The sequence below is a fragment of the Micromys minutus genome (assembly GCF_963924665.1).
Source record: "Micromys minutus genome assembly, chromosome: 33".
Classification (NCBI taxonomy): domain Eukaryota; kingdom Metazoa; phylum Chordata; class Mammalia; order Rodentia; family Muridae; genus Micromys; species Micromys minutus.
Window position 1 is genome coordinate 18,015,301 of NC_137968.1, and position 12,377 is coordinate 18,027,677.

General features: G+C 40.4%; 1 protein-coding gene across 1 annotated transcript in view; it reads right to left on the minus strand.

The window, feature by feature from the left end:
* Window positions 1-12,377, minus strand: part of SAMD12 (sterile alpha motif domain containing 12) — a 415,274-nt gene that overhangs the window by 228,094 nt on the left and 174,803 nt on the right. The window contains exon 3 of the mRNA XM_080909385.1: window positions 8,256-8,385. Coding sequence (XP_080765511.1) covers window positions 8,256-8,385 — 130 coding nt within the window. The remainder of the gene's footprint in view (window positions 1-8,255; window positions 8,386-12,377) is intronic.

A 12,377-nucleotide genomic window follows, 5' to 3' on the forward strand; every position in this document is an offset into this window, starting at 1 on the left:
AGAGTGAACATGACACCCCAAACACAATACTGTTTATGATGTCTGCAGCTCCCAGGATCTTTAGAGCTGAGGAAATCAAATTCTATAGCCACCATTATCACAAAATTTAAATTACTGAATAAAAGCCTGATGTTGTTTAAAATGGCAAAATGTCCATCCCAGAGGTGTGCAAGTAAAGACTGGCTGGTCGTCTATCACGGACAGTGGGAAGGAAGAGGTCAGGAGTTATCTAAATAAATTGTTTGGGGATATCCATCTCTTCTTTGATGATGACAGACTTCCTGACTAGTGTTCCTGGGCTTTTTCCTGCCCTCTAGCTGGCATGTGCTTAGACCAGCACACTACATACTCTCCAGGGTTATGCCTTGAGATAATCTTCTTTTTGCCATAAACTGAATGTCAGTGCTGAGATGCCTGATTTTTTTTTTTTTTTTGGAAAAATCAGCTTATTAATTCATTTACCTTAACATCCAAATGACAGTCAATACAAAGTATTAGAAATACAAAGAATCAAAATAATATTTTGATGTCTGTTTCCACAATTCTCATCAAAAGACATCTTTCCCCCATTGGTTCAGAAAACTTTGGATGGCACTGAATATCTTTTCCAACATGAGAATTCTTTTATAACTTGCATATCTACTAAGTCCAGTACTTTTGGTTTAACAAAGCTTAAATGGTTTTGAAAGGTCAGTGAATAAGGAGAGAGTAAGTTTCCTGTTTAAAAGAATTAAGACTAAAAACAAAGGCTATTACTGAAATATTGTAAGATAAAACTCAAGTCCTAAAGCCTGGCACTTTTCTATGCAGATATGACAAAATGAATGAAGAACCATTGAAAGCACAGAGCAGGGCAGAACAGAGAGGTTGAGACAAATAAACCAGAAGATCCTGAGGAAGGGCAGTGACAATGAGAAACATGCCGAGGTGCAGTCAAATATTTCCACATCTTTTGTGCTTATACTGGATATACTTAAACTGGTGATACTGGAGGACATACTACCATCACTGATGCATCCTAGAAGTTATCATCCCACCTTTGACACTTGTAAACCACACACTTAAGGGAAAGTAACCACAATGCAAGAGGACAATTGCAAAAAGATGAAGAGCTCAGAAAAATCAGGACCAGATTAGGACGATGCTCAAAAATACACGGAGTCACTTTCAAAAAGGTTGATAAATATAAAGTGGCTTCTTCCCAATGCATAGTATAAGTAGAACTGTCAAATTTTGGGGACCATGAATATCACTAGCCTACTTTAAAATACTGTATTGATTGAGTCTCTGAGAATTTTAAACACTGTAGCCTGATCATATTTATCTTCAACGCCCTCTGCTAATATTTTACAAATCTGTTCCCACCTTCATACCATACCAGATGGCTCTTAAAAAAACCTCACCGACTCCAGTTTGTGCTATCCATATACTGCTGGGTTTAGGGTCATTCACTGGAGTGTGGTTGATTATCAAGAGTCACACTCTTAAAGAAAACTAGCTCTTCCTACCCCAGAAGCCACCAACAATCCATAGCAGTTTAGTCAGGCAAGAGATCATGGTTCCTTCTCCTCTTCCATGTGAGAATGTCCAGTAACTTTATCTTATTTGGGTCTTATGAAAACAATCAGAGATGCTGTGAGTTCATCAGTGCAAGTGGCCCTCCTGCCATGTTCAGAAAACACTGTTCTCTTTTGATCTTTGCCAATCTCTGGCTTGTAAGATCCTTCTGTTCCTTCCTCAATGATGGGTCGCTGCGTCTTGAAGAGGGTTGTAGTATAGATGTCCGTCTGTGGCTGAGCACGCCACTGATCTTTATCCTCTGTTCTTTGAACAGTTTTGAGTTTCTGCATTAGCCATCATCCTCGGTTGGGATATTTTTAAATGGGAGGAAAAGTAAAGGCAGAAGCCCTCCCAGGATTCCCATCCCCAAAGAATTAAAGGAATTGATCTATTATGTGGAAGGTCATTTATAAATAAGAAAAATCAATAAGGATCATCTGCAAGGGCTATTCGAAAGATCTCTATTTCTGCAGACATGTAAAGAACATGCACTGTTGTTGCATAAAATAGACCCCAGAAACCCTTCGTACATAGAGTCAAGGTAGCTTTTAAAGATATTTTATATTCTGGGTAGCTGCAAGTGCTTTGCCCATGAAAATAAGTCTTTAAGGTTGGCAGGGGAAAGAGCCCTCACTGATACCGTGTTTGAAGCCAGAGAAGTTGACGTGACTTAGCAGCAACCATCGGAATACTAGACAGAGCCAGGGGCTGAAATCTCCTCCAACCTGAAAAGATTCTTAACCGTGCATAAAAGAGAATCCGAAAGGTGCCTGTGAGCTTCTTGCCTGGTCCCAGCGGAACCTCTTTATTAGCATTCAGAACCAGGTCCAAGAATTGAGGGAGAGAATCTTGCAAGCAGAGAAAAATACGTGATTATTTTTCTCTCCCCTTTAAGCTTAATCTGGTGATTTCAATCTATATATCCTAATGTCTCTCCAGTGTTCTTAAGCACCTTACTTCTTTTAGAGTACGTTTCTACAGGGAATTAACACAAGTTACTTCTCATCTGTCACAGCATAGCAGCTGCTTTCTTAGCACAACAGAATTATGGAAATTCTAATAGAAAATTTACAAAAACGTTAAAGCACTGGTGGGTTAAAGTATCCCTTTTCTGAGATTTATTTATTTTTACCACTGAGCTTAAAATCCAGTTAGAGTTTAATATCCTTTAAACAATGGCATAAGAAAAAAAAAAATCTCAACACGGTGGGATTATTCATAAAATAGAAAATACAAAATGGTTTTAAGGTTGTGTGTAATTTTCTTTTTTAAAACTTTTAAATTTAATTAATTAATTAATTAATTAATTAATTTTTATTAATCATTTTATTCATTTACATTTCAAATGATATCCCACTTCCTGGTTTCCCCTCCACAATGCCCCATCTTTCCCCTCTCCCCTTTGCCTCTATGAGGCTACTCCTCCACCCACTCACCCATTCTGGCTTTACAACTGTAGCATCCCCCTATGCTGGGGCATCAAGCCTCCACAGGACCAACGGCCTTTCCTCCTATTGATGTTTGATAAGGCCATCCTCTGCTACATATGTATCTAGAGCCATGGCTCCTTCCATGTATAATCTTTAGTTGGTGGTTTAGTCTCTGGGAGCTCAGGGCAGGTTGGGGGGAGTCCAGTTATTTGATATTGTTTTTCCAATGTGGTTGCAACCCTCTTCAGCTTCTTCAGCATTTATATTGGTCAGGTTCTGGTAGAACCACTCAGGGAACATCCATACTAGGTTCCTGTCAGCCAGCACTTCTTGGCATCAGCAAGAGTATTAGGTTTGGTGTCTGCAGATGTACAGACTCAATGAAATCTCCATCAAAATTCCAACTCAGTTCTTCAAAGTGATAGAAAGAGCAATTTTCAAATTCATCTAGAATAACAAAAAAACCCAGGATATGAAAAACTATTCTCAACAATAAAGAAACTTCTGGGGGAATCACCATCCCTAACCTCAAGCTGTATTACAGAGCCATAGTGATAAAAACCAAATAGTATATTTTCAGAGGCAGGCAGGTAGATCAATAGAATAGAATTGAAGACACATATAATCCTACACTCCTACGATCATTTGACCTTTGACAAAGAAGACAAAACCATCCAGTGTAATAGAGACAGCATTTTCAACAAATGGCTTGGTTCAACTGGCAGTCAGCACGTAGAAGAATGCAAATTGATCTATTCCTATTTCATTGTACAAAGGTCTAGTCCAAGTGGATCCAGGACCTCCTCATAAAACTAGATAAGCTGAATCTAATAGAAGAGAAAGCGGGAAAGGACCTTGAACACATAGGCACAGGGGAAATTGTCCTGTACAGAACACCAATGGATTCTGCTCTAAGATCAGTAATCAACAAATGGGACCTCATAAAATTGAAAAGCTTCTGTTAGACAAAAGACACTTTCGATAGAATAAAAAGGCAACTCACAGATTGGAAAAAGTTGTTTATCCACCTTACATCTGATAGATGACTAATATTCAAACTATATAAAGAACTCAAGAAGTTATGTGTGATTTTTCAAACAGAACATTAAAAACCAAGATGGTTGTGATGGCACACCCCTGTAATTTCAGCACTCAGAGACTGAGGGAGAAATGAACTGGAGGCCAGGCGTGCCTACCTATCATGTTCCAGACAAACTTGTTTCACTTGCTGGGACCTTGTCTAAAAGAAGGTATAAATCACTCCCTCCTACAAAAATTAGTATATGTTTAAGATTTTTATTTGATTCATGACTGTGAAAACTGATAAGGTCCTAAACTAATGTAGAAGAAAACCCAATAGTAGACACAATGCAGGTAGGGATGACTGAAATCAATGAAAGGACACTTTTCCATGGAGGCTGGTGAGTCAAGCTAACTTCTGTGGGGCATAATTTACATGTAATCAGTTATAACATTTGCTCTATTAAAGTCCCTATTTTTCCTCTGTGGATAATACTTCAAGATATTCCCTCCTGAACTCTAAAATAATCATGCATTTTTCTTTGTTTATATGTGAGAAAGCTGAACTTACAAACTGGGCAAAGAAGAGATTAACAAGAATAGCCAATGAAACAATAAAAGTCAGGTGAGTGTGATCATGTGAAGACACAAAGTTTTCCAGTAAGTATTTTCAGAGCACTGTTGATCATTAGTAAATAATATCCTGTTAGTAATTAAAATTAATAATTAATGCAAAGTGCAGACAAAAGCAGGTGGGGTGGTTAGTGCACTGTTATCTACAATCCAGAGCTGCAAAACAGCTCCCTACAATCAGAATCAGATAATTCAAATGGTGTGACAGTATTTTAAGGACACACACTGCCCTGCCACTCCAAACCCCCATGGATCACCTTATTTACTTATTTTGCAAGCCTATTGAGTGGTAAATGCTCCATAAAGTCCTGTTAAATGGATGGATGCTTACAATTTCTCTGCATTAATCTTGGCCTTTTGCACACATCACCCCATTTAATCTTTCCAATGACCCTTATGGTTAAACATCATTCTCATACTACCAATAGGGTCTTGCTTGTGTACTCATGCAGCTACTGTGTCTTAAAGGTTGGAATGAGGCACATCTAGGAGGATTTGTCTGAGGAAACCCACCTATTGCTTTCCCCCTTTGGTTTAATTAATGTATGCTCATTTTGGTTAATGTCACTCGACTGGCTACCTTGAAATCAAGGGGTGCTTATATGTTACATTGATGGAACATGCTTTTTCAACGAGCAAGAAAATTTCTATCCTTGTTTAAAGAGGAATAAATGAACAGCATCCTCCAGAAGACAGGTAAATAATCTTTTTCATAGCCTCTAAGATTAGCAGAGCAGATGTACCAGCCCAGACTATTTTGTTTCCCCTTCGGGCACTCCTTTCCCAGTGTTGAGGATAATAGAGCTAGATGAATTCAATACTACTTATGTGTGCAGTCTGTTTTCTCAGAAGTCGGAAGAGCACAGAGAAAAGCTGCACCAGTCTGCACATTAATTGTGTGTGTCCTGTGAAGTGGTCACTCTTCTCAGTAACACCACCAGGGAGGTACTGGGACTATCTACCTTGTATAAACGAAAATGAACTGGAGTTGAATGAGCAGCTTGTAAGAAACCGCACGGTGATGCTGCATCTCTGTCTTTGACCCGTTCCTGCAACAGCTTCTGTCTTTTCCTCAAGTCATGCTACTGGCTGCAGAGGCTCTTGAGGTTTGCCATGTCATTGTCTTTTAACTGGTTTTTGCTGTTTTGTTTTGATGCAGGGTCTCATGTATCCCAGGCCAGCCTGTAACTCATTAGATAGTTATGATTAATCTCCAACCTCTAACTTCCTCCTTTCTTCTACCTCCCAAGTGATAGGATTATACATGTGTGACCCCACACTTGGTTTATGTGGTTCCTGGCACCAAACCCAGGCCTTTGTATGGCCAAGGCAGGAACTCTACCAACTTATCTATGCTCCCGGTCCCATCTATTTTTTCTTTGATTTATATATACACTTTACATCTCAATATCAGTCTATTCTTTCCTCCCAGTGCCCCCCTCGCAACGTTCTTCCCTTCTCCATCTTAAGTCTTTATGAACATCTCTTCCCTGATTATCATTGCAGACTCCAAAGGTACTGGGATTCCAATCACATCTACCATCAAGGAGCCAGATACTGCAGCCTGGTCCCAATTCTGGAAGTTAGTTTCGGGCCATGTGGGACTTGGGATGATTTAGGCACTACATCCTAAAGGTGCAGAGGTAGGAGAATGGTGCTCTGTGGCTTTCAGCAGGCGAATATCAAAAAGGTATGGATCAGATGCTATTCTGAAATCATTTTCCCTGTTACTCCCAAGTCTCCAAACAATTTCCTGCTTTTGTTGCCTGTCAGAAAATAGGCTGGTCAGGGGACTTTTAAGCAACTCCAGATATAACTTAGTATAAATAAGAACACAGTGTTGCAGGTAGAAGAGTTGGCTTGGTTGGTTTATTGATACCATTTAATTTTCACAACTCTCTGATAATTTACGACCCTCATTACTTTGGAGATGAAGAAGGGAATTGACTACCTTGCTGGAGTAACCAGTTTTATCTTATCAGCCCTGTGGTGGTTTACTGACACCGGGGATGTTTTGTGGATACCAAAGAATCTGTTCAGAGCACGGAGGCAGCGTATAACACACATCCAGTTCCCTCTCCTTTTTCCAAGTCACTTGGCCGAGTGCTTGGTTATTTCCTCAACACTGAGGTCATTCACCCTGAGGGTACTGTTTGTCTTTCTGCTTTGGGAGACAACTGTCTCCTGAGGGCATACCATAATTCCCACAGTTAATAGTGATGCCTCTGCTCTCAGGGAAAATTGTGAAGAGGCAGTGCCAGTACCATCTGCAGGAATTAAGGAAGAATAAGCAGCCATTATCTGATAGAGATAACGGTTATCAAGCAAATAGAAGCAAATAGACTGTTCACTCTTGGCACAGGTCAACAGACCCTCTGTGGGCTTTTCTTATAGGTATCCTTTAAGACAAAGGATAGACTATGAAGTCCAGACACTTCAAAGCTATGTGTACTCACTACCTTTGTCATTCTAGGAATTTCATTTCAAAGGGCCATTAGCAGTGTTTTGAGAAGGTACAGAAAAATGACTATTTTTGAGTTAAGAATTCCACACTTTGTTAAATTAGCTTGTGCTCTACCCAGACATGTCTATTGTGTTACTTAAATAGCAAGACTCTAAAGTGATCCAGCTATACATTTTTAAAAATCTTGAGTGTCTAGAGCCCTGTCTCCATGATAACCTTCCTCACTGAATGAAGTATGTAAGGCAGCCATGACGGGGGCTTCTCTTGATGAAAACCTACCCTCAATCTGATAGACCTCAAACTTGTTTCTCGCTTGTTCAAGGGTGCCATTGAATTCGCTCTGAGAGCACCCCCTCCAAAATTTATCTATGGAGGCATGAGATCTGCTCCAGAGAGCAGTGTAGCAAGTGAAGGACAGGAGGGTGAGTATATTCACTTTCTCCCCTGCTGTGCCCTGCCGTCCCCTGCCAAGAGAGGTGACAGCAAAGGCCTTTGCGGCAATCTTCCCATCGCCATGTTCTGGTTCCGAAGCCTTCAGTGGAAGGCTTTAATCCCCGTGATAGAAAAGTAGTTTCACTACGTCACTTAAATGTGTTTACTTCAGTGACAATGTCACTTTAGGAACATAGACACCCTTGGCTGGGGACCAAGCAGAGTGGCTTGGTAAGACAGGAGATGCCTGGTTTGGCAGAGAAAGGGACTTTCTCCTATTGACTCTTCCACATAATTAGTTACACATATGTAGCTAATCAGTCAGAAAAGTCAATATGCTTGGTCTAATGAGAAAGAAGAGGGAAAGATTCTCCCACATAGAAACTCTGCATCTTTACAAAATAGCGGAACCAAGCTGACTTGAATGACTTTCTCCTCTCCCCAAGACTGATACATTTTTGTTTACTCTAGGGTCCCCCAAACTACCTGCCCTTGTACACTTTCATTAAGAGGTTCAAAAATCTACTTTCGTCCACTAACTACGGGATTCATTCAATATTATGGTTCTTGCCGTGTGGAATTTATCGCCTGTTTGAAAGCAAAGTTCTACAAGGAAACCTCAGCAGAAAGATGTTTGTGTGTGGGTAGAGAAAGGCCATCACGATGGGAGGGGAGGGGGATGGAATGAGAGGAGCCTTGGATACTGCAGACTTTACCAGTTATGTCATGTTGTTTGAATGACTCACTGTAGATCTGATACTGATTTGGACAGTGTTTCTTCAGCCACTTGCAGACATCCTGCTGGGTCCACAGCGCCACTGGTTTCGACAGCTTCACTGTAGCTGACTGTGGAGAAAGAAAGAAAGAAGCGTGTTAATGTGGCCCCATGCCTAGAGAGGCACTTATGCTCAACGTCCTAGAGTGCTTGGGAAAGACCATAGCTTGAATTCTCTGAAGAGACATATGAAGTTCTTATTTTCCCCTAACTTCTGCAACCATCCTCAATATTGAATACACACATGCATGCACGTGTACACACATAAACACACACACACACACACACACACACACACACACACACACTGAGAGAGAGAAAGAGAGAGAGAGAGAGAGAGAGAGAGAGAGAGAGAGAGAGAGAGAGAAGATGCAAGAAGAAACAGCAATGTAAAATTTTACCTGTTCTCCGGTTATTATTTTTGCTTGGAAAACCCCTAGAAAGTAGTATTTTCCAAATATTCTAGCAACAAGGTAATAGGGTTTCTGAGCAACTACCTACGGCTTTAGGGGTATAACAGCCATTGCCAAATGCTTTTCTCTGTTTGTTGTTGGAGGTGCCTAGGTCTCCTCCCTGAACCTCCTGGTGCCTACTATAGCACTTGGCCCAGCAGGCAAGAAGAATTATTTCAGGACTGAATGTTGGAGAACTTAGATACCAGCATACTAAAAAGGGCTAGTCTGCCTAGGGGCTCTGGACTTGGGGTGGTCCTGTAGAGCCCGGGAACATTAGTCATGCCACAGTGAGAAAGCAAGGAGTCAGTTCGGCCAGCATGTGGGGAATAGTAACAAGATAATGGGAATTCTTAGGCTTTATATAGAAGCCAAACAGTCAAGGCCTTTTACTCCTTGCTGGATCTTCCAGAGGACTGATCATAAGTCATGAGAAATAAAAATCCTGTAAATGACCAGCGCATGAAGGACTCAGCCTTTGATAAATGGTGGACCACAAACATATTTATTAATAAGCTGTAGCTGCGTTGTCTCCCCATGGATCCCAGAAACTTGGGTTAGGCTAAAAACACCCACATCAATCATTTTACTTTTCCCATTCTAGACTAGCGTTGGCCAAAAGAGTAGGTCCGAAATATTGAGGATTCTTTCAAATATGTTCATTGGTACAGAGAGCCAGGCATTATGTTCTTATATTCTTCTTTTAACCTGTTAGATTAAGGTAAGGAGAAGGCCTTAAATTGGCAGGAGTGTGAATGCTGTCTTCCGAACACTTGTTAACATTTTATTTTCCAGAGAAAGATTTGCTTCAGTTTTAGAACATTCAACAGAAAATAGTTGGTCTGCCACGGAATTATTATTTGTTTACGAATTATTTACCTTTACTAATGGCAAAGAAATTATGAGACAAATATGTATTTTCTATAGTGATTTCTATTTGTTTTTAAAGATCTGTGAATTACCCGCCCACTCTGTCCCAATTTTCAGAAAAAAAGAAATATTAAGGGAGAATGATACAGATAATGAGATATTCACCAAGAAATGGAAAAAGGTGTAAAGGAATATCCAACACTTAACACTTTTTATTAATGCACTTTTAATTAAATGATTCCTTGGATCATCACGTACAAAATAATTACAAACAATGCTTTCACTTTTTAGTTTGAGATGTGTGATGATTTGAATGCAAAAGGCTCCCATATGCTCCCACACTTAAGTACTTGGTCCTGAGGGTAAAACTATTTGGGATTAGAAGGCTTTGCTGGAGATGTGCCATTGGGTGTGGCTTGAGCCATTTCTAGTTCTCTTTCTTTCTGTCTGTCTGTCTTTCTCTCCTTCCCTCTTTCCTTCTGTCCCTCCTTCCCTCTCCCTCTCCCTCTCTGCATTGTGGTTATAGATCCAGATGTGAGCTCTCAGCTGTTCATTCCCTTCACCATTACAGAGTCTAACTCTTTTAAACTATACTGGCTGGTTTTGTGTCAACTTGACACAAGCTAGAGTTATCACAGAGAAAGGAACCTCAGTTGGGGAAATGCCTCCATGAGATCCAGCGGTAAGGCATTTTCTCAACTAGTGACCAAGGGAGGGAGGGACCAGTCCATGGTGGGTGGTGCCATCCCTGGACTTGTAGACATGGGTTCTATAAGAAAGCAAGCTGAGCAAGCCAGGGGAAGCAAGCCAGTAAGTGACATCCCTCCATGGCCTCTGCATCAGCTCCTGCTTCTTGACCTGCTTGAATTTCAATCCTGACTTCCTCTGGTGATGAACAGCGATATGGAAGTGTAAGCTGAATAAACCCTTTCCTCCCCAACTTTCTTCTTGGTCATGATGTTTGTGCAGGAATAGAAACCCTGACTAAGACAGAAACTATAAGCCAAATTAAATATTTTATTTTATAAGGTTGACAATGGTATGTTTTTTTATCACACCAATAGGAGAGTGACTAATACAATCATATGATAATTTTTAATGCTTATCAAATTTATAGTTTTATAAAATGGTGTCATGCATGTATATTTTTACCTAAATGTGTATATACTTTATGCTGTATGACAGAAATTACTTTTTCTGATACTAGCAGTGAATGGTTTCCAGTCATTAAACTTCAGCAAGGCATGTGACCAACCTGACCAACAGAATAAGTGAAACTCATGCTATATTAGTTCTGAAACTGGGTCATAAAAGACATAGCTTCTATCTGGCTTCTATGTCAGTGTTCAACCTGGAAGTTCAGTCTCCACACTGTGAGGAAATCCAGACCATATTATGAGATCATATGTTTCAGTCAATCCCTCCCTTGACATCTGCCATGAACCATTAACAAACGAACAAACAAACATCAGAGAATTGTAGCCCCAAAGTCTGTGAATCTCTGGCTGAGGATCACAGACACCATCAAGGAGAAGCTTCTCAACGTTGTGAATGAATTCTTGGCTCATCACTAGGGTTTGTAGTACCGTTATCTACAACTCCAGTAATGCAAAAACAAAAGAGCTTCTCTATCACTGAGCTCACCTGAGTGTCCTGTGTGTAGTGAAGTAGATGTTGGCAAATATAAGCAGAAAGAACAGCTGAAGGATTTAGTGAACTGAGATAATTTTCATTCAGTCAATTTTCTTAGGCCTGGCACACTATTTAGCAGTAGGCTTCAGATCCAGCCTGACTGCTTTTTCCTGTGGTATCCTGAGCTCATGTGGGTCTTTAATCAAATATGGCTGCCTCTGCCTACCACTCTTCTTCCCCATCTAAGGATGCATCCTTTTGTTCCTTCTATTTGAAACCATATGGGCTGTTTTCCTAATTCTGATCAGAGAGGAGAACTTTGGGTTTGAAGAATCCCTTTGAGCACCTAGCTTTAGAGTGGCTGTTGTTTGGATATTGATGTTTAATCTTTTTCGTGGCCCACCATGGTATTCTTTTCTTCACATAACCAACACCGATAGTATTTGAGGGCTTTTAGGAAGAAATCACTTTGTAGCATGTTTCATGACTCAGCACCTTTGTATCTGGCTCTTTCCTACTCGGAAACTTTCCTCTCAGATTCGCTGAAGGAGTTTATAGCTGACACATCATTACCCTGAAACTTCTGCAAGTTTCTTTCAAGTACAGCTGACCACACTTTTTGAAGACTCCTATAAACCAGTCAGAGAAGACTGTAAATTAGGACAGGAAAGGCAGCAGGATGAAGTCCCTTATACATCAATACATTAAACATCCTTATCTTGAAAGGTCATCGTTTAACTTGCTTATTCCCTAAGGAACAGAGGACTGGAGCCCATCAGCCTGACTGCAGAGGATGATTTACCCAAATGCATCAGTTCAACTCCGAACGGCTCATCAACAGCCACTCATTGGTGCTTATCTTAGACATAAGTCTGTAATCAGAAACTCGGTGTTTCTGAAGCTAATACCCAAAAAGATTCCCCATTTCCCCTCCAGACTACATCCTTTTACAATGAATTGTGAATTTGGTGATGTATGCCCGAAAGAAGTAAACTTGAGTGTGAGACTGTGTGAACCTACTGGGACATGCCCACATGTAAACACAAAGAAATGAAATGAAGGGTGGGGTTGACATTCTCCTACTAAAATACACTGTTTTATCTCTCCCT